The 27,307-nt window shown below is 37.6% G+C and overlaps 1 protein-coding gene across 1 annotated transcript; it reads right to left on the bottom strand.

Moving 5' to 3' along the window:
- Window positions 1–7,005: 7,005 nt before the first annotated feature.
- LOC117992706 (uncharacterized) lies at window positions 7,006–9,772 on the bottom strand. Its single transcript, XM_069506086.1, is given in 7 exon segments — window positions 7,006–7,200; window positions 8,376–8,499; window positions 8,616–8,654; window positions 8,657–8,703; window positions 9,194–9,279; window positions 9,366–9,391; window positions 9,494–9,772. Coding segments are annotated over 7 exon segments (528 nt in total). The 5' UTR covers window positions 9,552–9,772; the 3' UTR covers window positions 7,006–7,052.
- Window positions 9,773–27,307: the final 17,535 nt, after the last annotated feature.

The following is a 27,307-nucleotide window of genomic DNA, read 5'->3' on the forward strand; positions in this document are numbered from 1 at the left end:
TTATGATTCAGTTCGCACGTTTGTAATGACTCGACTATAATATGTGTATCCTTTTATTTATAAATTATGCCAAAGAACATTTGCAATCGCATTAATTCGCGTTCTTACGCGTCAGTTTAATCTAAGCTTCAAATTAAATACACAAAATGTGTTACAATAACACCTAATAGAAGCATTACATTTCAAGAAATAGCATTTTTAATGAAACTAGACTAGAAATTCTTTCATAAAAAAAAAGATTCCGACGAATTGAGAACCTCCTCCTTTTTTGAAGTCGGTTAAAGAATACAAAATACAAACAACGTACGAACTACTATAAAACAGGCTAAAATTTTGTAAATATGCCAAAAACTGTGCGTTCTTTAAATGTGAATGTAAAATGTATAAGTTTACTATTGTTTTGTCAATAAATTATATTTTAATAGACTAGAATATTTTTAACAAACAGAACATTTTGTTTAAATTCACATTGTGTATGTGTAAAATACAGATAAAACATTGTAAATTCGTCATAAATTAAGTGTCTAGAAGAATATTATTAATATGAATAATTAAATATCATCAAAATGTTAGAATTAGTTTCTCTCTCAAAAAATGTTGTAGACCTTCAAGTACCTACTTACCTAAGTATCGAAAATTTCATACAATACGTCCTGACTCATCAACACTCAGCCCAAACCTTTAACTCTACCTCTACCAGTACATTAGTATTGCACAGTACATTAGTTTTGTAATGTATACAAGGAATAATGCCGGATTTACCGATATTCCCACGGGATAGGGAATAAAGAGTATTTATATCTACTACCGCCTAACGAAACCGTGGGCGATTAGCGACAGCTAGTAATATATTACATAATACAAACGGAACGCAAAAATACAACAAATAAAATAGTTTAGAAAATGCACTCGTTTCGAAATAACTTTGGCTAAAATGCTACACACTACATTCTAAAGTTATCAACTACGAATAAGGGCGTTTGTGCACTCATCCATATTCGGTTCATATTCGTGTTAATTATGTAAGCAAAAAAGCAGATCGCCGTATTTTTGCTTACATAAAAAACACGAATACGAACCGAATACGGATGAGTGCACAAACGCTCTAAGGAATAAATATTTCACCTAAAATTCATTTTACTAAAATATGTCCTCTACTAGTATAAGGCAAGGAGATTTACTACGAGGGTAAAAAGGCTTATGTTATAAGAATTCATTTTCGTATTATGTTTAGGGTTCCGTACCGGAAGGGTGGCTCCATTCCAGGACCCTATTACTAAGACTCCGCTGTCCGTCTGTCTGTCAGCGGACTTTATCTTGTGAACCGTAATAGGCAGAAAGTTGAAATTTTTACAGAATGCATTTCTATTGCCACTATTACAACAAATAATAAAATATCATCACAATTTCATCAACAATCGCATTTATTTTGAAAACGGACCCCAAATGGAACTAATTGGTGACTCCTGCCCTGCGCAGTGTCCAACTAATTGTGTTAATGAGTCTATGCCGTTCCTTATAGCCTTTATTTTGAGATAGGTACCCTCATTTACACATACACGCAATCTTAATAGAAAAGACACAGGATAAGGCATGTCTGAACTCTTATTACTCAGTGCAACCATTCATCAACAGATTGAAGCAATCAGTTACACAAGTTACAACTGATTCAAGCAGTTAATTGCTAACGACTGCTTGAGCGATACGTGTACGCTGTTTAAACATTAACTGCTTAATGCCCGGTCTTCACTTTCTAACAGAGCAGAAAAATGTGTTCAGTCGTCCAATCTAGCTCAATTCCGAAAAACATTGCATCAATCATTATTACCATCACAATTGTTGTGATTGGCTGAATTTATAGTTTTCTTGTTGCAATGCATTGTAGCCAATAGTGAGCGAGCATCAACCAATCAGAGACGATTGCAATCATGACATTGTAGCTGTAATTCTAACGCAATCGAGCACCAGCTGTGTTGCATATACTATCGCACAAATTCAGCCAATCACAACAATTGAGATTGTAATAATGATTGATGCGGGTTTTACGAAATCGACGTACAGATTCTTAATAGATGACGTGAAAATATTATCACGTGTTCTTTTAAAAATCTGATTGGTCGATTGAACCCATATTCTTTATGCTCCACTTAGGCCTTAGGTGTTGATGATTGATCAACATACACGGATCGCTGCAGCAGTCGTCAACTGATATAATTCAATCGCAAGCAGTCGATTGCGAATCAGGCCTCAAGCAGTCTGTGTATGGTTGTACTTAGTAATCCTTAATATGTCACTAAAAAACTAGCGATTTTTACAAATGTTTTGATTATCACGTACCTACTAACGACAAAAGAGTGACAAATGGCAAATGTACACTAAATAACATTTGTATCACGATAAAGATCCAAACGCATTTGCGCTGCGCTTGCGACGCGACAGCATTTTGCTTTGTATGGAGATACAAACTTATATCCATACTAATATTATAAATGCGAAAGTGTATCTGTCTGTCTGTCCCGGAAAATTAAAGAGTTTCCAAGGGATTTTTAAAAATCTAAATCCACGCGGACGAAGTCGCGGGCATCATCTAGTAAACTATATTTGCCGCACCGCATCGCACCGGGTCGCGTCGCGCAGCTAGGGTTGCCAGGTCGCCAAACCTAATAGCCAGACAGACCAGCCAGTTTGGCCGGACATTTGGGTAGAAAGGCCGGACACCCTACATTATTGAGAATTTTGTGGCTTAGTATTAATAGGTACGACCAAAAAAATTGTATGTAAAATTAAGCTTTTTTTATTATTGTCATAAATCTATCGCGGGAACGACCGAAAGTCGACTCGCCTGCGCTCGGCCACGATCGTTTGCGAAATGTAAAAAGCCTAAGAAAAGCCGGACACCGTTTTTTGGCCGGACACTCAATCAAAAAGCCTGCCTATGTCCGGCTATATCCGGACGCCTGGCAACACTACTGCGCACTTGCGTTGACACCTCAGCTTTCATAACAAATGACATTAAAAACTGATTAATAAAATCAACTACAATTTTTTCATTCTGAGAGAGCCTGTTCTAGGTAATCGGCTGGGATGGGTTGAAAATGATGATGACTGGAGGGAAAATGGAATGGGAGGGATTAGGGCGCAGTAGGATTGTGGAGATCGTGTGGTTTGGTTATTGAAATTTGAACATTGTTGCCCAGTAAATAAAATTTACATTCGCCATTAAAACATGAAATTTTTTGCGACGTCTAACCGTAACCTCGCACTGAATTAATAGAATGGTGCCTCACATAGAACAGCGACCTCGCACTGGAAAGCGCCGCATCCTTGGGTCTGCCAAGGATGCTGCGCTTTCCAGTCCTTCATTAGGTGAACAAACTATATCAAACCAGTCTCAGAGAGCCGCTTGGCATATAGACATATAGACATGGTTAGATCTATGTCCAACAGTGGACATTTATCGATTGATGATGATAAAACCGATAGACGTTGGGGTCCCAAGGTTCTGGAATGGCGACCTCGCACCGGAAGGCGCAGCGTTGGAAGATCCCCCACTAGGTGAACAAACGACATCAGACGAGCGCAGGAAGCCGCTTGATTCAGGCGGCGCAAGACTGTGGCGTGTGGAAGTCTCTACAAGAGACCTATGTCCAGCAGTGGACGTCTATCAGTTGATGATGATGATAAACTAACTGCTCAATGATAAATTCTTCTACAGTACAATACCAACATCTGGTACCATGATGGTGCAGTTCTCACTGGCTTGTGGTGACTGGGGTCTGTACCTTGGATTCAACTTGTCGAGATCTACGTTCAGGCCCTTCTGTTTTGCAGTCCGCACTATGTAACGCTGCAGCTTCAAGTCACTGAAATTGAATACATTTGCAAATTAGTAAAATAAACATATAGTAAAATAAAGTTAAATATTCTTTATTGTACACTGAAAGCAAAACAATACAGTATGTAGTTTATTATTTAAATCTATAAGATACTAGCTGCCCCGGCGAACTTCGTACCGCCTAACAGTCGATTCTTTTTCAGGATTTCAAGGAATATTATGAAAAAAGAATTAGCAAAACCTGCATGCTTGAGAGTTCTCCATGATGTTAACATTATGGAAGACTCTCAGGCATGCAGGTTTCCTCACGATGTTTTCCTTCACCGGTAAAGCAAGTGATATTTAATTAACTAAAACGCACATAACTCCGAAAAGTTAAAGGCGAGTGCCCGGGATCGAACCCCCGACCTGCAATTAGAAGGCGGACGTCCTAACCACTAGGCTATCACAGCTTGTACAGTACGCAGCAGAAAATAATGTATATCAGCCTTTAGAATGACCATTCAGCTTTGTAAGCGTTGTCTCAGTCACTCATACCTATGTGACATTTTTTCAGTCTCAACAACAGAGACAGTGCTCTACAAAACAGCTACCTCTTTCTAAAAGTCGATGTACATTTTCTGCCGCGTACTGTACAAAAACAGAACTCAGCTTGTTTGCTTGCTAACTTGTGTATTTAATCTTTAATCTTTAACCTGCCATATAGCAATTTCAGATTAGTACTTGTGCTCTGCAGTAATTCTTAGAGGAATGATCTCACCTTATTTTCATGAAGATGCAGCAAAGGCAGATCAAGAGCAGCATCACCAGCATAACTCCTGCAGTGGTGTAGACCATGTCCATCAGATCCGCCATCCTGTAAGCTCACCCACTTACTCTTAAAGTGGCACTGGAAAAAACCAACAGTATGCATATTATTGTACAGATTGTAAAATAAGTTGTAAGAGTCAGTGACAAATAAAATGCAATGAAAGATACGTTTAAATTTTTGCTTGTACCTTGTCCTGAGTACTGTGATCAAATCAAAAATGAGAAGATCCGTAGGAGAACTAGAGTAATGGACATAGCTCAACGGGTTGCGAAGCTAAATTAGCAATGGGCAGAGCACATAGTTTGGAAAACGGATAGACGTTGGGGTCCCAAGGTGCTGGAATTGTGACCATGCACCAGAACGCGTCAAAACGCGTAAGTGATATTTTATGTTAGTTACTAGCTAATTAGGACATTCATAGGATCTGTAGATGTCGCCGAAGTTCTAGATTTTTGCTATCGAATGCTAGGTGGTGCTGCGTTTTGACCTAGTAGTGTCTTACACGATAGCTAGATAAGGACGTTTTTAAGAAAAAATTTATGAAGCTAAATTTTTATAATTCTAATTTAGTGATTAGATTTACGAATCACTACAGGCACAGCGTCGGAAAATCCCCCACTAGGTGGACGGATGACATCAGACCAGTCACAGGGAGCTGCTGGATTCAGGCGGCGCAAGACTGTGGTGTGTGGAAGTCCCTACAAGAGATCTATGTCCAGCAGTGGACGTCTATCGGTTGATAATGATAGTGATGATGTTTTGAGTTAGTTAACCAGGATTTCAAGAGCTGGCCAAACCTTGACCAAAGAATTAATATTGGCAAAATGGCAATGCTTTGAGCATCTTAAGTACTACCCCTTGCAACTTTGTCATTAACGAATTCATTGTATTATATCATCAACTGAATAAATGTGATTTTATACTGTATAAATGTGTGTAATGAAAAATGTAAAAATCTTCTCAGAACCATGATATAAATTTACATGTTATTAAGTAGGTACATTTTGAGAACAACAGTTCCAACTAATCTACCAAATTCATAAAACTGAACTGATTTACTTGAAATTTACTTATGTGGGCTCTTGGACTACTGAGAACAATTTTCTAATTGAGCAAACTGAGTGAAATGAACGGCTTTGTTAATGTTCAGTAAAACCTGTTCTTAGAAGCTGGAATAACATTTTTCTAGCGAAGTATTTATTTGTTAAACAATTTAATATAATAAATAAGGCAGAAAGGGCCAAGAGGCGCAAATATGAGAATATAGAAAATAGTTTCATATTTGTGCCTTTTGGGGTGGAGACCATGGGTTCGTGGGGCGAGGATGCTAGATCCTTTTTAAGGACCTTTCATCCTGTCTCGCAGAATCCACGGGGGACCGGAGGGCTGGCAGTTACCTCGGTCAGCATATTAGTCTGGCCATTCAACGAGGTAACGCTGCCAGCGTTCTGGGCACCCTGCCTCGTTGCGGTGGTTTAGATGATATTTTCGATTTGTAATTTTTATGTTCTAGAATAAGTTTGGTATTTTTGTTTTTTGTATCTTCCTATTAAATAAATTGCAAAAAAGTGCTTAAAAAAAAATACATAATAAACAATGCATAGCGTCTGTGCTTCCAAAAAATAAGTTAAATTAGGTACCTAATCAGGTTACGAAAAGTAGGTCAAAATCGATTTTTAAACTTTACATAAATGAGTTACACATAACTAGGATGTGAGCAGACTGGAATAGAAACTATTAAAGCACAGTAAAAATATATTTTAGTCTACTAAGAAGAGACAAAAAATAAACAAATTTTACTTACTTTACTGTGAACCATTACGCAGTACGCTGTCGCGTCACTTCATTGGGTGTTATACTTGGGCAGCAAAATATCTACTCGATACAATTGTAACTTCAATTGTGATAAATATTGGTTAATTAATTATGATATTACGTATTATTATAAAAAAATGGAAAAGTTTTCAAAACATAGGCCAATTTCAAATTTGAATTTGACAAATTTATCGATTTCTTTTCGTTTGCTTAATGTCAAATCAAAACTCATATATATAATGTACTCTGTGTCAAAACTGACGTTTTGTGTTTTTAAATTTTCATCCATAGACAAGGAAATATATAGAACCACGAGAACGCACAACTTAAATTGTATAATGTATAATTTGAAAATTAAAGTTCGTTCGCGATCTTTCATCTGATTGAGTTGAACTATAATAATATGGAGTCGATACTAACGTAACGATTTCTGTCATAGTAGGTTCCTATCATCAAAATACAAACTAACTAATAGGTAGCGCGCAAATCGCAATGCAACGCATGCCGGATATCAGCTAAGTTATAAAAATCAATAACTCAAAAATCTATTACGAAAACAGTATATTTTGTTTTATTCACAATAATTCTTCGTCAAACAACAAACACCCCAGCGTCTTCAACCATTATGTTGCAGCTTTCTGCTTTTTGATGCGGATAAGACTTTGTAGATTTTCTAAAACGACATTCCCTTTTCAATTTGGCGGCTAAAGCTTCTATATCGTTTTTCAACTGGTTGTCCCTAGAATCAAATAAAAGTAGTAAAGATAGGTATTCCACTCTAGCAGATACTAGTTATTATGAAGAATGAACATAGATTTTTAACAATGACAGAAAACAATGGGTACCTACCTACCTCCACAAATTGACTAACTACTGTATTATTGTAAAAGCTGCTAAGAATGAAAAAACATTTTTTTTAAAGCTTAAGTTGCTAAAATGAAATATCAATCAAATCAATGCAAACTGCTCAAAAGTCACGAGCGCCTTTTCGCCAAGGCAACAATAGAGAGAGCCATCGCGTGCCAGACTTTCATCTAAATATATAAAAGGAAAGGGTGACTGACTGACTGACTGACTGAATGACTGACTGACTGATCTATCAACGCACAACTCAAACTACTGGACGGACCGGGCTGAAATCTGGCATACAGATAGCTATTATGACGTAGGCATCCGCTAAGAAAGGATTTTTGAAAATTCAACCCCTAAGGGGGGGAAATAGGGGTTTGAAATTTGTGTAGTCCACGCGGACGAAGTCGCGAGCATAAGCTAGTTATTTTATAAAAGCTGAAATTTTATCTGCGTATTATCCCCAACGAAGGAAGGATCCCCAAGGAACGTTGTTTGGATCATAGTGACTTGGAGATTGTAATGGACTAAGGGCGTTTGTGCACTCATCCGTATTCGGTTTGTATCCGTGATTCTTCGAAGTGGCCGTCATACAAATACGTATATTCAATTTCTATTATTCTCACGGATCCGTAAAATCACGGATGAGTGCACAAACGCCCTAAGAGCCAGCGTTGTTGTAACAGTTTAAGGGTGTCTGGCAGGGGGTTGCCACGATACTAAGTGTCTGGCAATGCATGACGTGATTTCTAATAGGTACTACTCCGAAGAAAATACAAAAAAATTAGACTTTATACTTTGACGTAATTTTTTTTACACCTTTATTAGGTACCTGTTATCTCCTAAAGCCACAATGATCCAAACAAACGTTTCTTCCAGTGTTGGGGACAATATGCAGATAGACTTTCAGCTTTTATAAAATAATGAAATCTGGCACGCGCTGGCTCTTAGTCCACAATCGTCATCCATGAAATTAGACTAAGCCTATACCTAGCCGCAACGAATCTAATGATTACCGACCTACCTACTTATTTAGCACGGAAGTGTATTTAGAATTATACTTACATGTAATTTATACGAATGCAATAAAAGCAGGCCGTACAGACACACAGACTGCCACAAGCTACAAATAACATAACAGATATCATAACTCCTTGGAATACTTTATTCACTTTCATGCGTATTTTTTCTGCAAAAAAGTTATTTTTAATTTAAATGCCGGCCTTTACTCTTTTGAAGTAAAATCCGTTATGCATGAATATAAATCCTCAATGGCAAAATTCCATGGAAAAGTATTTCATTTACCTTCGATGTTATGTTTTTCTTGCAACGATTGTAGCAGCATTTTACGTTTACGACACATTCTTCAATCGTTTCATTGTAAAACAGTACACTGAAATTAATTGAATTTTTAGCAATTTTTAAATTTAATTGACGATGTACCTACTTAATATTTTAGCATCGGTATCTAGTTTCTGGAAAAGTCTCTTCTTAAATGTACCTATATAAAGACTGGACAACAATTTAATGTACCTACAAGTACAGAATAATAATAAAATATCTAAATATATAACATATATATATATATATATATATATATATATATATATATATATATATATATATATATATATATATATATAAAAGGAAAAGGTGACTGACTGACTGATCTATCAACGCACAGCTCAAACTACTGGACGGATCGGGCTGAAATTTGGTATGCAGATAGCTATTATGATGTAGGTATCCGCTAAGAAAGGATTTATGAAAATTCAACCCCTAAGGGGGTGAAATAGGGGTTTGAAATTTATGTAGTCTGCGCGGACGAAGTCGCGAGCATAAGCTAGCATAATATAAATAGCCTTTATTGCTACTTAACTTACGCTGCAGACGTATCACAACCGCATTTATTACTACAATCTTGACTGGCAATGCAATCGCCGACGTCACTACATATTGAGCTTGATGCCTAAAAAATAAAAATAAATATTATTATACAGTACTTAGCTACTGTTTTAGTGACTTTTGATGAATTTTCTTCTATAAATTACTTACGTTTTCTTCTCCATTAGATGTCATCACTATTAATAAAGAAACAGTAAAATTCGTTTAAAATTAAGTAGGTACCAACATAAATAATTCAATAAATTATAATTTTAATATATGTGTGAATGAAAACTTACGCGTGGTTGAAAGTATACAAAAGAAAATTAACGCCAACATCTTAAAATATAAGCACATTAATTTATATGACACCCACTTCCATTCTTTTTCGTTACCATTAGAATTATATTATTTGAATGCCTTGTAATATTTTGTTTTGCGGGTCATTAACGTTGTAAATTGTAATAAACTTAATAATTTATAATACTTTGCATATTTACGTTGAGTTTATTAAGAATCAAGGGGATTTCACTGCTTGGGAGTCGACTAAAATAGACTGACCTCGATAATCTAAAACAATTTGGCATTAGACATAAGGTAAATTCGTGCGTAGGTACCTAACCACTATGTTACATTACGGTAGTACGTTACATAATATAATGTGTACTATTTTTTTTTAAATAAAATACATTGTATAAGTAATTATTATTTATATTATAATGTTGTTAGTTAGCTACCTTCGAAGATTTCTTAATCCCAATAATTTGAATGGTCATTTAAAAATCCTTAAAAGCGTGACTTTCCCATGATTTTCGCTTATTTTTGATGCTTAGTAATTTAAAAAAGTGTTTCACTTCTTGAAATAATTTTTAAAAAAGAATAAAGAAATCCAAAATATTTTTGTAAATAAATATTTATCTACTTACTTAATTTTAAGAAAAAGTAAAATGCGCCATCCAGTACAAATCAAAAACCCCACGGTACCTAGTTTAAAATGTCATTTAAAAAAAACAGGCAATATTTTTATTTATTTTGTGGAATCAATTATTAACATCTTGAACCTGTTATTTCAAAATTAGTTTTTGCAGGTGATTGATTTTTTTATCATTTCCATTGAACCGTTGCCTCGCCATGTTTTACATATTACTAAAGTTACCCGTTGCCACTTGGACTGCAACCCTAAACGCTGTAACTTTAAACTTTAATTGTAAATTAATTTACTTACTCTGTGGCAAGAAATGAGTTATTAATCTGTGAGTCCGTCAACGTGCTGTCAACTATAGCAGTATTGCAAGCTTTAGAGCATTTCCACAATTTTAGGGTATATCTATTATAATTACATTAAGTTTCGATGTCTGTTACTTCTTCAAGCCACGCTAATTAAACCAATTTAGCTGAAATTTGAAATGGCGATAGCTCATACCCTGGATTCATAGGATCCCCACGTGAATTTATATAACCTACATGCACATGGACGAAGTTGCAGGCATCATCTAGTTTAAGAGTAAATTGTTAGAGTAATTTATTCCTTTCAATTCACATAGTAATATTATGTACCTACATTAAGTTTTTTTTTTTGTTTTTTAAATTTTAATATTACAATAAAACTTAAAGCTAGCCTTATCTAATTACTATATAAATCATGACCGCGTGGAATGGTGCCAAGAATACTGGCTGCATTTCCGCGCTGGACAGCCAGGCTGATCCGTTGCGCAAAAAATGAGCCAGCCCTTCTGTCACCAGATGAGGCTATTAATCCCGGTGAAATGTCTCGTAAAAATTTTTTAGCACTAAGACTCCATGGCCCCATTAAGTGTTTTTTTTAGAAGATCTCCCTGGTGCAGTGGTGAGTGCTGTGGTCTTACAAATAGGGGCAATTTAAGAATTAAAGATTTCTAAATTTATCTCTGGTCTGGTCTGGTGGGAGGTTACGGCCATGGGCCATGGCTAATTATTGGCGACAAAGTCATGCTGGCAAACGATTTAGCGTTCCAGTACGATGCTGTGTAGAAACCCATGAGGGGTAGATATGGGTGTAATAGAAACGGCCACACCCTTTTCAACTTTGCCCACTGCCACCTTAGACTCCATCACCACTTACCACCAGGTGACATCGCAGTCAGAGAGCAAGAGCTAAGGTAGCTTTAATGGATTTTTTTGTTTAAATTACAAAATTACATTGACTACCAGTTACCACCTACCGTACTTAAACGATTGACAATATATACAACTGGGGTAAGCAGTGCATTTATGCCTCTATGACCTGCACGCCACTGACTACCACCTACCGTACTTAAACGATTGACAATATTTTGGGGTAATATTAATTTCAATCTGGCAGCTCTATTGTAAGATGGCAGTTTGATACTCAAAAAACCTGTTTCTGATTCTGTTTCTTCACGAGTACAGACTACAGACGTCACTTATGAAACGAAAATACGTCGCGCGCGATTAAAATAATATGTGCGCATCGTGGTTCCCATAAGAATTCATTGTTTGCGTTTTCCCACTTCTAAAAACAGGTAGTAAAGTTACCGCTACGTGTAATTAAAATATTTATTTACAGTTACGCTAGTTTAGTGTATCAAAAGTTTTGTGTTTCTTTTTCGAAAATACGTACCACCGAAGGTGTGTCTGTCGTACGAAGGTTCGAATTTCGAATTGTGAGTGAACACTGGTGCATTCACGTGAAAACGAATGAAATGTGATTGTGCATAGCTTTATTGGCTATAGAGATGTTACTTGTGTGTAAATTAATTCACAATCAATTATTGTTTCATACCTGAGTGATTTGTGTCTGGCTGCGAGACTAGTTTTGAAGTAAACGTAAGTAAAAGTATCATTTGAATATCTGTTATAATTGTTTTAGATATTGTCCACTGTATGGTCGAAGGAACACTTAGAAAAACAAAACCGCAAAGTTTTCTTGTTAGAATTTTGTTAGAAACTATAATTATTAAGTACTAGATTTTATAACTACAAGCTTTTAGTTATTTAATTTAATTTAATTTAATTTAATTCTTTATTTAATAAGGCAACAAAGACCCATATTTTGTTAGTACACATATAATGCTTAAAAACTATGTTAGTATATTTTGTTAGTATAATGCTTAAAAACTATGTTAGTATAAACATTTTATTATTATTTTATTTTTACAACAGCTATCATAATAGGGCGCAAACAATTAGACTTTGGGATCACTTTCAAGCCCTCGTCCGGTCAATAGGTACTCTGCGTATTTACCGGACGAGAACTTGAATGAAATGCTGGAGAATTGGCGTATCCAGCTTTCCCGCCACCATATTCAGGATACTGTTGGAGCTCGAACGCAGCCTTGCCAGGATGGATGACGTCCTTTTCCTTATTATGGCATAGAAATCATCCGTTCGTGCTTCTGCAAACATGCCTGACGCCGAACAAAACCGCGGCAAGCCCAACAGTATCCTGAAACCATTGTTGTATTGCACCCTCAGCGTGTCGAGTGCCTTTTGAGTGTAGTTAGTCCACAGGCCCCCCGTGTAGAAGGTTTGACAGTAAGCTTTAAATAGCGTAATTTTTGCTTCCTTACTACATCGGGCGAACCTGCGGGCCAACATATTACACCTTACAGCTAAGGCTCTTCGTTCTCGTTCTATGTCCGCCTGATCCTTAAGGTCCTCCGTAACATAGTGACCTAGATATTTGAACTTGGTGACACGTTTCAATAAAGTACCAGTGAGCGCGATACTAGGCTCGTATTGCACTTGCTTACGGGGGGCCTTAAAGATCAGGTATTCACTTTTGGCCACGTTATATACTAACCCATGTCTAGCAGCGTACTCCTCACAGGATTGAAGCAGCTCTCTAATCGAGCCGGCCGTGGGACCCAACAACACCATGTCGTCAGCATAGCTTAGATTATTTACGCAGTCGTTGTCTATCCAGCAGCCGATTGGCTTTTTGCTGAGTTCCACGATCAGCTCGTTCACGTACAGGTTGAAGAGCTTAGGCGAGGTCAACCCCCCCTGCCTCACCCCGCACTCCAACCTGTACGGATCAGAGAGCTCCCTTCCCCACCGAACACTGTTTAACTGGTTTGCGTACCAAAATCGCATAATACTAAGCAACTCCGGTTGTGCTTATACTTTAGTAATACCATAGATTCTTTAACAAAAATCTGACTAGTTTTTAATCTAAATAGAATTGGGCTTTAAACAATAACAAATGCAATTTCTAATGCTATGCAAATAGTGCTGCATCTGGTAAGATCTTTTTCCCAAAAAAAAAAGGGGGGGGGGGGGAAGAGTGAGATTTAAGCTACAAACAACCAACTTTAAAAATAGCAGACAGAAGAAGGAAAATGTGACAAAACCTCCATGCCTAAGACTTCTCCATAATGTTCCTAAAGATGTGTGATACTTGTACGTTGCTTACATAAAGAAGAATATTGGACAACTAGATTATGCCAGCGATTTTGTCCACATCCGCTACACAAAATTCAAACCCCTATTTTATCCCCTTAGAGGTTGAACTTTCAATAAATACTTTCCTTGCAGATGTCATGAAGTCAGAATGCCAAATTTCAGGCCGTTCCCTGTCAGTCACCTTTTTCTTTTATATATTTAGATGCACAAAAGAGGTATGTCCAATAGTAGATGCCTAGTATAATAATTATTGTAAGATGTAGATCTGTCTATAATTAATATTATAAAGAGGTAAAGCTTGTAGGGGGTAATCTCTGAAACTACTGAATAGATTTTGAAAAATCTTTCACTAATACAAAGCTACATTATTCATGTACTTCGATTGCGGTAGAATGACAGTTTATGACACGATCACAATCACCTCCGATTGGTTGACGCTTGCTACTATTGGCTACAATTCATTGTTGCAACAAGAACAGCACAAATTCAGCCAATCACAACAATTGAGATTGTAATAATGATTGATGCAGGTTTTACGAAATCGAACTACTGAGTAACAGGCTATATTTTATTTACAAAAAAATTAGAGATCCCTATGAAAATTGTAAAAAGCTACCAGTGGGAAGCTGGGGGGGTTGCTAGTGTTGTAATAAAAGAAATATTTAATTACTTTCAGATGTGCTCAATAGTGGCGAGAATAAATACCAGATCCTGATGTATACAAGTGCTGGGGAGATAGGCTGAGTCATGCAGCCATGGCAAGCGGCAAGGCTCTATACTCCGTGACTGTGGTGGTGCTTGGATTCATCTGTTTTGTCGTTGGGGCTGTAGCAGTGGGACTGCCTGCCTGGGGACACTTTTATAGCTGTGAGTATACTGCCATGATATGTTTATCATAAACTTCGATTTATTTTTTATTTTTATTTATTACTAGCTTATGCTCGCGACTTCGTCCGTGTGGACTACACAAATTTCAAACTCCTATTTGACCCCCTTAGAGGCTGAATTTTCAAAAATGCTTCTTAGAGGATGCCTACGTTATTATAGCTATCTGCATGCCAAATTTCAGCCCGATTTGTCCAGTAGCTTGAGCTGTGCGTTGATAGATCAGTCAGTCAGTCACCTTTTCCTTTTATATATTTAGATAATGCACACATAATATAACAATTTCTATCTTGCCAAACTGCACATCAGTTCATCGGCGAGTTTGCGCTCATAATCTATTAACAATTATCTATACTAATATTATAAAGAGGTAATGTCGTTGAGTTTGTTTGTAAGGGAAACCGATTTTGAAAATTCTTTCACCAATAGAAAGCTACATTATTCCTGAGTGACATAGGCTATATTATATACACGCGGGCGGAGCCGCGGGGATCAGCTAGTTATTTATAAGTATATTAACTTCACTGTATTCAGTTGGCGAAGAAGTCCTTAATAAAGTTCCATTTTTAGTTTCTTCTTAAGGACTCCTTCGTTGACCTTTTGCTCTATTCTTAACCATTCTACACTATTAAATATCTTCCTAATCATCATCATCATCATCAGTGGACGTCTTCTGTTGGACATAGGTCTTCCCTAAAGCGCGCCACCATACCCCGTCCTCAGCCTCCTTATCCAGCCACTTACCGCCAGCCTCTTTATTTAGCGTCGGTCCATCGTGCTGGAGGGCGTCGCACACTACACTTGCTTAAACGCGGTCTCCACTCCAGGACTTTCCGGCTCCAACGGCCATCGCTTCTACGACAGATATGACCTGCTATTTGCTACATTTTATAAAACTGCCATCCTATTTATAAAATCCAGTAAAGTGCGAGTCGGGCTGACACATTAAGGGTTTCATACTTTGTACAAGAAAGTACACTTTTTTTTTGGCATGGTGGCCATTTTGAGATTTTTATTACTTGTTGTCATTGCATCAATAGAAATTCCCATTCTGTGAAAAACCTATTACGCTTCATGAGAAATAAAATACTACCAATTCATAGCTACTACTTTTTATCCTGGATAATAATTATCCGGGATAAAAAGTAGTAGCTATGATTTAGGTTTTAAAAATCCCGTTTGAACTCTAATTATTAGAGTTCAAACGGGATTTTTAAAACCAAAATCATCATCTAGTAGGTAATAGTTAGGTATATAATATTTTTATTGTTAAATCCACCTCATAATTTGATTATTAATTACATATTCAACTACCTACTTAGTGAAATATTTCCTATTGAAATAACAATTTACAGAAGTTATTTTCCCCGTGTTGCCTTAGAAACAATCACGCAAACTAAAATGTTTTAGCATAGCCCTACCTACTACCTACTTTGCGAAGTCTTTCGACCATTTAAAAAGCTTTTGTTGTATGTAATTAATCCGATTTGTCTAAAAAAAATCTATATAATTGTGTAGGTACAGTTATAATTTTGGTTGTTTTTACGCTGTGATGTAAAAACAGGCTTGCTACATTAGCTATTAATAATTATGACCCCTAAAATGACGTAAACGCTATTCTTATAGGACTTTTTAAATAACATACTCTATGACCAAACTTGTTTATAAAAAATGAGGGCATAAAAAACCGGACCCTACCAACGGAAGTTGGCACCCAGAAAAGTGGGACAGGTATAGGGTTACCATGATCATTTCTAAATTAGACTTTCCCTTTAATTAAAGTTTCAAAGTCAGTATCAATTTATAACATCTGGCAGATGTTTTTGCAACTTTACACAAAATTATGCAGTTTTTTTAAATTCCGTTTTTTTTAATGAATAGAGCTATAGGACGAACTTTGACTTTACTCAGACACTGTTAAAATGAGATAGCATTATTATATCGCTGACGTAAGGATTGATTTATACCAACAGACATATTAGTATTCATGCTTCTATTAGCTTCACCGTGCACGGATGCATAAACTGTTTCATATAAAATTTTCGTGATGTTTTGAATCCGTGGCATACATGTACATGGCACGGCCCGCGCCCGCCACGGGTTGGCATAAATCATCCCTAAATCTATCTGAGGAAAGTCAAAATACGCTCAGGTAGCCTTAGTATATTTATTTAACACTACTTAAGTTAATCGTAGTCGTAAATGTACACGCAAAACATATAAATAATGTGTGTTGTACACTTGGTAGGTATAAAAGTAAAAGCTAAACCGGTTGTGCATGTGTTTTTAGCTGGCATTAAGTAAGTACATAATAATTGAATTTTATTGCGAAAGCCGAATTTTTTTATTGCATGTTCTTTAAATCTCTTAATGAGTGATGCCTCTCAGAAACGAAATTTAATGCTTCATTAGCTAAGGACAAGTTTAAGGACGCATAGGTGGTGCAAGTGAAATTGCGCTATCGATTTTGTGTCTATAAATCCATGTTTTCTTTTTGTTGCCATTTCCTTGAAAAACTACTGGGTCGATTTTAATGCGATTTTTTGCTTTAAGTATGCATTATTTTTGGGCATATTTGCATGTATGGTTTACCGCTACAGGCCACAAGGATGCGCTGCAAAGGTGTTTTTAATTTTTAAATTGGTTTAATTTTTTTCGTTAATTAGAGGTACATGGCTTGTACATAATACAGTCATATTTTTTTCTACGTTCTTACATCAAAAATATGATGTAATGAGGGAGTTTCAAGGCAACGTTCGATGAAATTTTCATAGATGGAAGATGGTTAGAGAAAGATGAAAAATAATACCTGTATCTATATGATCTATGCTTCAATGTTTAGGTCGTGTCAATCAATGAAGAGTAAGAGCTAGCGGGCACTGCAATTTGTCTTACGTTTCTTCCCCACAAAATGTGTGAACTATAATAGAAGTAATTAATTAATTTCGCACCCGGTTTAAATTTAAAAAATTAAAGCATAGATCATATAGATATAGGTATTATTTTTCATCTTTAGAAGTGGGGTTATTTAGCGCCATCTATGAAAGTTTTATCGAACGTTGCCCTGAAACTTCCTCATCAGCTTTTTGTCCTTTTATTCTTCTTTCGTATGGTAACTCTAATCAAAGAAGAATCAAGTAAGTATCCCGTACAATTATTTGTTCCTTTCTAAAGCCCTGCAGTTAGCAGATTAACTCATTGTGATGAGTGAAAACTGAAATGAGCTCGATAAAATATTGATCGATAGTCGATATAGCGAAGTGAAAGGTGTACTCTCGTAATATTTCTATGAAACTATCTAATTTGGTAGAAATATATTTTGATGAGGAAGACGAAGCTTAAAAATATTTTCATGGTAACTTAATACTTACCTGATATATCTACATACTTACCTTTTATAGAGCTTACTTAGTTGCAACGGTTTATATCTTCTAAATATATAAAAGGAAAAGGTGACTGACTGACTGACTGATCTATCAACGCACAGCTCAAACTACTGGACGGAACGGGCTGAAATTTGACGTGCAGATAGTTATTACGACGTAGGCATACGCTAAGAAAGGATTTTTGAAAATTCAACCCCTAAGGGGGTGAAATAGGGGTTTGAAATTTGTGTAGTCATTCTATCACAGCCATTTCTATACAGCCTAAACTAAGGCTGTATAGAACTGGCTGCAAGAGCTGCATTGTAATATGGGCCTTTGCAAGTAGTTTCGATAGCTGAAAGTGTTGCTACTAGAACTAGATGGCGTAAACAGTCGCTTCAGTACTGAGTGAACATACATATTACAAATTTCGTCACTGGCAGCAAGTGGGCTGTAGCTTAGTGGTAGCGTCTGGCGCGATCTCAGGAGACACGGGTTCGATTCCTGCCAGTCCGCAATTCTTGATATTATGTTCTTATTTAAAATTATTCACAATTTTTTTTGAAGTTAAAACACTATAATAATTATAAAAATAAGCTAAGGCTGTATAGAATTTTCTTGTGCTCAAAGCTCGCGGTGCATTTTAAAATGTGCCCCGCCCGCCAAACGGGGCATTGACCTCGAGACCTTTGTGATGTGACAACACTAGTAAGACGCTTCGAGCTTATGGTGATTCGACTTGTTTTTTGTAAATATTATATCGAATATTCAACTTAGTTATTTTAATGGAGTTTTAGATCTTTACTTATTAATATTATTGTCTAGAATTTTTCTAGCTTCAAGACTAAACTCTTTTAATAATAATTATTACTAGATGATGCCCGTCTTATTCGTCGGACTTCCGCCGGACTTCGTCCGCATGGATTTAGGTTTCTTCTAAAAGTTTCTAATCCCGTGGGAACTCTTTGATATTCCGGGATAAAAAGATCCCCGGGATGTAAGCTACCGCTGTACCAAATTTCGTCAAAATCGGTTGATCGGATGGGCCGTCAAAGGCTAGCAGACAAACAGACAGACAGACACACTTTCGCATTTATAACATAGTGTGGAGTATGGATTGTTTAATAGATGATGCCCGTGGCTTCGCAGGCGTGAATTTAGATTTTTTTTAATCCCGTGGGAACTTTTTATCCCCGGGATAAAAAGTAGCCAATGTCAAATTCCTATAAAATGTATACTTCCTACGACTACCTAATCTCCTTTCAAGTAAAAACTGTCCATCATCAGACCACATACTCATCTAGGTTTTTTTATTGCGCTGTTTTCCCATTTAGATACTACTAGCTGATGCCCGCGACTACGTCCGCGTGGAATTAAGTTTTCCAAAAATCCCGTGAAAACTCTTTGTTTTTCCGGGATGAAAAGTTGCATGTGTAACTCTCCCAGGTCTTTATCTATACCCATGCAAAAAATCACGTCAATCCGTTGCACCGTTGCGACGTGAGTGAAGGACAAACCAACAACCCAATAAATAAACAAACAAACAAACACACTTTCGCATTTATAATATTATTATTTTTATTATTTATTATTATTTATTATTATACCATAATGTGCACTGTCCTTACAGGGTAGTCCTAATGCGACAGTGCACTCTAATCTATCTTATACCTATTAACAATTATACTTAAAATTAAAAAATAAATTATTTACAACGATAATAAAATTATTAATCTACTACTTAACGGCTATCTTATGAATAACTTATAATCCACATTGCTATCCTTGTGAGCTCAGTCAGAGAGCAACAAAAAATATCTATTATTTCGGCTATTAAGTTAAGGGTGCGGAGTGCGCGCGTCAGCGGCGCCTGCCTGAGCAAGTTGGTACGCCCGTACGGCACGGCCAGCAGCGGCGGCCGGCGTCTCCGCTCCACGTACCTCTCCGGGGCACACAGACTAACCTGCGCCAATATGTCTGCATCGCAAACCTTCCCTCTCAATATCTTGAAGATATATGTAACGAGCGCAAGTTCCCTCCTTACCCTCAGCTCGTTATATCCTACCATCCCTAGAACAAACAATGTTGGGTACATTAGAGGATAATATGGATATACCCCATACAGCCTCATATACAAGTACCTGACAAACTTGTTCCGTACCCTCTCCAACATCATACAATATAATAAGGGTACTGATGTGCCTAAGTACTATGAAATCACCCAAATAAAATAACGGTTCATATGTTACACTTACTAAATAATATTACTCTACCATAACCGTTTTTAGCGAAGTTTTTCATAGCGCTGTTTTCCCATTTGTACCTAAATACTATGAAAACACCCAAGTAAAATAACGGTTTATGTTTCGCTTACCAAAAAAATATTACTCTACCATAACCGTTCTTAGCGAAGCCACGTTGTTTTAACTTTAACGATTAAAGTGATTAAGCAAACGTAAGCCAACGTAAAAGTAATAAAAACGCTACTTTGGTCAATGAACATTAAGCTATGTGTACACCTTACCATGTTAAGTATCATTTACACATCGGCTTAGTAGCGAGTAGTGAACTTGACCGAGTGACTATCTACTTCGAAGTTCGAAGCCAAATTAGGAACGCTACTTACTAATGCAATCATAGTCGTTAATCGAGCAGTAATAACTTTGACATTATTCGTATGCCCACAAAAACGCTACTTTGGTCAATGAACATTAAGCTATGTGTACACTTTACCATGTTAAGTAACATTTACACATCGGCTTAGTAGCGAGTAGTGAACTTGACCGAGTGACTATCTACTTCGAAGTTCGAAGCCAAATTAGGAACGCTACTTACTAATGCAATCATAGTCGTTAATCGAGCAGTAATAACTTTGACATTATTCGTATGCCCACAAAAACGCTACTTTGGTCAATGAACATTAAGATATGTGTACACTTTACGATGTTAAGTATCCTTTACGCATAAGTTTAGTAGTGAGTTGTGAACTTGACCGAGTGACTTGCCTGCGGACTAACGATAGTTATCTACTTCGAAGCCAAATTAGGAACACTACTCACTAATGCAATCATAGTCGTTAATCGAGCATTAATCACTCGACATTATTCGTATGTCCATAAAAACGCTACTTTGGTCAATGAACATTAAGCTATGTATAGCCATGTTAAGTAGTGTATAGATCGGTTTAGTAGTGAATTGTGATCTTGACCGAGTGACAAGACCGGACAAACGACAGTTATTCGTCTACTACAACTTCGAAGCCAAATTAGGAACGCTACTCACTAATGCAATCGTAGTCGTTAATCATGCAGTAATCAATTCGACATTATTCGTGTATATCCATAAAAACGTTACTTCGGTCAATGAACAACATTAAGCTATGTATACATTTTACCATGTTAAGTATCATTTACACTTCGGTTTAGTAGTGAGTTGTGAACTTGACCGAGTGACTTGCCTGCAGACAAACGATATTTATCGATATATTATCGATTTATACGATATTTAACTGACACGCACTTGACCGGTTTTTTAAAGAAATCATAGGTATACGTTATGAATGGTCATAGATTGATTACACATTTTTTCAGCTACCCTAATTTCACGGTTTCTCGCTAAACTAAAGTAACAATGTAAAATATTATTATACCTGTACCCAATATACTCCCAATTTTAACTGGCTTGGTAACACTATAGTAGCAACGTAAAATATTACAAGTTATTACAATATTACAACCAATACAATAGGATAACTGTTGCGCGATTCGCCAACGCGTATCGCTCCATCAACCGGCATGACTTCGTCGTTTTGACGATGACGGACAGACAACGACCTCGCCTTTGGAGGAAAATGTAGAAGGCACGTGAAAGAATTTTTTGATTTCAGTTTTTTTGTATAGTCATCTGTTTGGTATGGCCAGCTTTCTTAGCAGTTAGCTCCAACTCTAAACTTGTGGTTATTTTCAATCCTAGCAACTTCTTTATTATTCAGATACAACTTTACAAGTAAGCCCTTTACAGCAATCTCACCTGGTGATAAGTGATGATGCAATCTAAGATGGATGCGGGCTAACCTGGAAGGGATATGGCAGTTTTTATTATATTTGGCGTTGACGTGTGAGCGTGGCCAAAATCCTTCTCACTCTGAGAAGAGACTCGTGCTCTGCAGTGAGCCGGCGGCGCGGCGGCGATGGGTTGATCATGGTGAACTAATTTAGTTTTAAAGATTCATCTACAATCAAATAGGCATCAGCACGGCATCAGTATCCCAAGAGCTTAAATATCTACCTACTTCTTACATTCTTGTACGTACAATACAATATAACCTTCATCAAGTGTCGTTGACTTTAGGCATCGTGGGTAACGTTTCTTGAAGAATGCGAGATTTGGTAAAGATTCGCGGACAATATTCGCCACGTAATGTGTTTTTTAGGGTTCCGTACCTCAAAAGGAAAAACGGAACCCTCATAGGATCACTTTGTTGTCTGTCTGTCTGTCTGTCTGTCAAGAAACCTACAGGTACTTCCCGTTAACCTAGAATCATGAAAGTTGGCAGGTAGGTAGATCTTATAGCTGACATTTGGGGAAAAATCTGAAACCCGCGAATTTAGGGTCAGATCACACAAAAAAAATTAAATTGTGGTCATGAACTAATAATTAGTATTTTCAACTTTCGAAGTGAGTGACTATAATCAAGTGGGGTATCATATGAAAGGTCTTCACCTGTACATTCTAAAACAGATTTTTATTTATTTTTATGCATCATAGTTTTTGAATTATCGTGCAAAATGTCGAAATAATACGACTGTAGTACGGAACCCTCATTGCGCGAGCCTGACTCGCACTTGGCCGTTTTTTTTAGCAACAAGATGTTAATAAGTAAGTCAATAGTACTTAGGTAGGTTCTTGACCATGATTTTTTCATCCTTCGATCTTTCGTGTCCTAATCTCGTAAAATTGTAAATGGTGTAATTTTTTTAATTTACTTACCTATAGTAAAATGTTGTTACGACCCATGACCCATGAGAAAAAATATAAACCTCGAATTGATAACAATTGTTTCATGGGGTGGACTGAAATCTGGAAGGCTGTCAGTTCTTTACAGTCCCATATACCTATCGAAGCACAAGATATATAAGCTTAGAAGTACATGGATTATGGACTTTATGGAGAGGTAATTGAACTGTTAGCTAAATAAAGGAGCATTTTTCAATCTAGGCTATCAGTAAAACTAGGACTCCTCCGTAATCGGTGTAGCGTAACGGCGTAAGTTATCGCGTTAGTTTATGACTTATTGTTGTTTCTTTAATGTTCGAGCGCTTAAGCCGGGGGTACACGGGTAGTTAACGGCATATTGGCACGCTAAAAAAACTACATAATATACCTAATACAACGATATTAATGAAGCACAATAACATTTCAAAGCTGAAACTTAATAACATAGCTTTTGCCTTTTCTGTTCTCAAAACCTAGCCTTCGCCTTTTCTGGCCTCGGCTGTGTGCAACTCTCGACGCTACCGACTATTCGATTCATGTCTTATGTCGCCATTGAAATGTACTAGCCATAGGTATTAGCCTACTAGCATTAAACTTTTACCAACTTAATGTATATTCACAAGACAGTGGTACACGTGGTTAATACAGATTAAATTGATTATAAAGTACCCACTTTAGGTATCACAAAGTGCCTATAACAAGTATTCTAGACGGCATTCATGACGTATACAGTGGCGTGCACAGGGTTTGAAGCCAGGGTAGGCATTAGTTAGGTGAGAACCTGTTTACTGGCTGGTCATAATGAAAAATATGCATTGAGCCATTACAACTGGGGTAAGCAGTGCATTTATGTCTTTATGACCTGTACGCCACTGGACGTATACCAAACTTGTAGGAAACTAGCTTATACTCGCGACTTCGTCCGCGTGGACCACACAAATTTCAAACCCCTATTTCACCCAGTTAGGAGTTGAATTTTCAAAAATCCTTTCTTAGCGGATGCCTACGTCATAATAGCTATCTGCATGCCAAATTTCAGCCCAATCCGTCCAGTAGTTTGGGCTGTGCGTTGATAGATCAGTCAGTCAGTCACCTTTGCCTTTTATATATTTAAGATACTGATTACTAGAACTAAACGTGTAGACAGCTGACCAATTACTAAAACTGGTTGATAATTACTGGTACAGTTGTATGTCATAACTTAGTTGTCTCTAGCATGCACCCCCGGCTTTACTGAGGAGCTAGAAAATTGCACTCGAGTCACGAATAGCTTTAAAATATTTATAAAGTACTGTCCGCGGCACCGATTGTCTTAGTTACGTAATCGAGTTTCAGTTTCTTCAGTTGGTAACGGTTGTTTTTTGTGAACACAAATGTCTGACGATTTCGGTGCACAATTTAGGTTTGCAGGTGTTCACGAGGTTATTATCACAACGTGGCCTGGCGCGAAAACAAAAGTTTCCTATTTTCTTTTCTGAAGGCTATTTCTTATCTTCTTATGTAGTCTATATACATTTTTGGTTTTTTTTTAAAAGAATATTAGCCATTTTTTGAATGACTAATATTCCCCTTTCTTCTCCAATTAAGCGTCAAGCTTGTGCTAGGAGTAGGTACGACAATAGTGCAACGGGCGGGGTTTGAACCGTCGACCTTTCGGTTTTCAGTCCACTCCTTTACCGGTTGAGCTATTTAATTATTACATGGTATTGTTACCCAATAAAAATCATCACCAACTTCGCTTTAGAAGCATCTTGATGCTTCCAAAGCCAAAGGTGGCGGCGCAAGGTTCTGCTGAATTTTCGGAAACTTCCAAGGAAGGCTCCGAAATTTCTGCAGACCTAATAACTCCGAAAATTCTAGGGTGGTCGTCAAATGATAAGCACTGTGGTCTTATTAATGGGAGGTCCCGGGTTCGATTCCTGGCAGGGGTTTAGAATTTTATAATTTCTAAATTTCTGGGAGGCTTCGGCCTTCGGCCTTGGCTAGTTACCACCCTACCGGCAAAGCCGTGCCGCCCAGCGATTTAGCGTTTCGGTACAATGCCGTATAGAAAACTAGAGGGGCATGGGTTTAATAAAAACTGCCATACCCCTTCCATGTTAGCCCGCTTCCATCTTAGACTGTATCATCACTTACGACCAGGTGAAATTGTAGTCAAGGGCTAACTTGTATCTGAAAAAAAAACTAAAAGTTCTTTTCGCCTCTTCTGAACTACGAAAACCCTAAATCTTTAAAGTGGAGCAGGTAGCTACTGTAATTAATCCCTTGAAGTGATGAGATGACTAACATAATTAGGGATCACTGTTAGGTAATTTAGGTCACACTTGCAAGCAAGGTCAGGTTGGTTAATTAACATGTGACGTGGTGCTCGTGACTCACTGCCAAGTCAATGAGGTGTAAATGTGACGCCTCCCGATGGGCTCCTGTCCTAGATACGTGTAATAATTAACTCAGAGGTGGGAAAGGATGATATTATGGTCTTTATGTCTAGGAGGGTAGAGCATACTAAATAGGATTAAATTTTAGGGAGATAAAGGTTAAGCTTTGTAATACAGCTCCAATCTTGAAGAGGGGCACAGGCGATTGGATATTATCCGGATTCCGGACAGATCATACCTTCAGGACCACATCGGGTCTGATTTAGTCTGGCAGTCTCTTTTACCCGACTACTCCAATTTTAAGCCATATTACACTCGGCGTCAAAAAAATCGCACCTTTCAAAAAATCTACTTCAAACAATTTTAAACCTTATTTGACATCAATAATGAGGGTCATGTTGGGTATCATTTGAAAGGGGATGAAATGGAGAGCACAAAAACAATTCAATTAATTATTTTTCTTTTATTGGAACAGCACAAAAAAAGAAGTTTATGAAACAGTAAAAATCCTTAATTAAGCCTTAATTTAAAACAGATTAATTATACAAAAAAGAATACAAAAAATGATCTTAAAATAATCTAAAATCTAGTGTTACCCCCCCTTGCCCTGATGACGGCTTCCATACGATCCCTCATGGATCTTATCAATTTTAAAATGTCTTCTTGAGGGATAGTGTTCCATTCCTCAATAACAGTATCTTTGAGTTCCTGGAGAGTCGTAGGAGCGGGATCACGAGACCGAACCTTGCGTTTTAAATGGTCCCATAGGTGCTCAATCGGGTTCAGGTCTGGACTTCTTGCTGGCCAGTGCATGACAGAGATCCCAACCTCTTGAAGGTACTCGCGCACAATAATTGCAGTGTGAGCGCGAGCGTTGTCGTGCATCAACATGAACCCCTCGCCAACAAAACTGGCATAGGGGACCACATGTTCTTCCAGGATCTCTGTGATGTACCGGTGAGCAGTCAGTGACCCTTGCCCGCGAGCACCTCGAGCCCGGGAGACGCAAACAAGGTCGGTTTTGCCGTCGGCAGACATGCCGCCCCAGAACATACAAGAACCGCCTCCATATTCCACCGTCTCCTGGATGCAGGCTTGGGCGAATCGTTCACCCTGTCTTCTGTACACTCTTTTGCGTCTGTCGTTGCAGAAAAGGCACACTCTCGTCTCGTCTGAGAAGAGAACAGCTTTCCATTGTTCGAGGGTCCAATTGACGTGTTCGCGAGCGAATTGCAAGCGGGCTCGCCGATGCTCTGCGGTCAATTTGGGACCCGTAGCAGCTTTTTCGCGCCGCTATTTTCTTCTCCCTCAGTCTTCGTCTAACCGTAGACACACTCACAGTTCTTCTGTTAGTTGTCTGGAGCTGCTGTCGCAACTCAACAGCATTTAAGAACCGATTTCTCAAAGACGTCACTACGATGAATCGGTCGTCTCTCTCCGAGGTGCAGCGACGTCTACCAGACCCATGTCTTCGGACGAAGCCACCGGTCTCCAGGAAACGCTGGTACACTCTTCGAACCGAAAAACGGCTCAAGTTGAGTTGCCGAGCGACATCATACTGCCGCATGCCTGATTGCAGTAGTGCAATCACTTGGGCGGCCTCATCAATAGTGGTATCCATCTTCAAAGGTATTTTTCTTGGGAATGAGCTTCTCGTGTGTCCACTTCAACGGTTAGATAGCGGATGACCCCGATTGTACCTGTATTGACCATTTTATACCTACAAAAGGTAGCGCAACTAGCGGCTGTCTTAAGAAGCAAAATTGTAAGTGTTTTCTTCTTCTTTTTTTGTGCTCTTCCAGTAAAAGAAAAATAATCAATTGAATTGTTTTTGTGCTCTCCATTTCATCCCCTTTCAAATGATACCCAACATGACCCTCATTATTGATGTCAAATAAGGTTTAAAATTGTTTGAAGTAGATTTTTTGAAAGGTGCGATTTTTTTGACGCCGAGTGTATTATATATATTATATTTATTTATTTTCAATTTTATTTTAATTTTTTTATATTTTAAGGAAAGGTTATGATTTTAGCAGTCTATGTATCCATCCTCGGTAGTTGCCTGCCGAGGATTTTTAAATTGATT

The sequence above is a fragment of the Maniola hyperantus genome, chromosome 22, assembly GCF_902806685.2.
Source record: "Maniola hyperantus chromosome 22, iAphHyp1.2, whole genome shotgun sequence".
Taxonomy (NCBI): domain Eukaryota; kingdom Metazoa; phylum Arthropoda; class Insecta; order Lepidoptera; family Nymphalidae; genus Maniola; species Maniola hyperantus.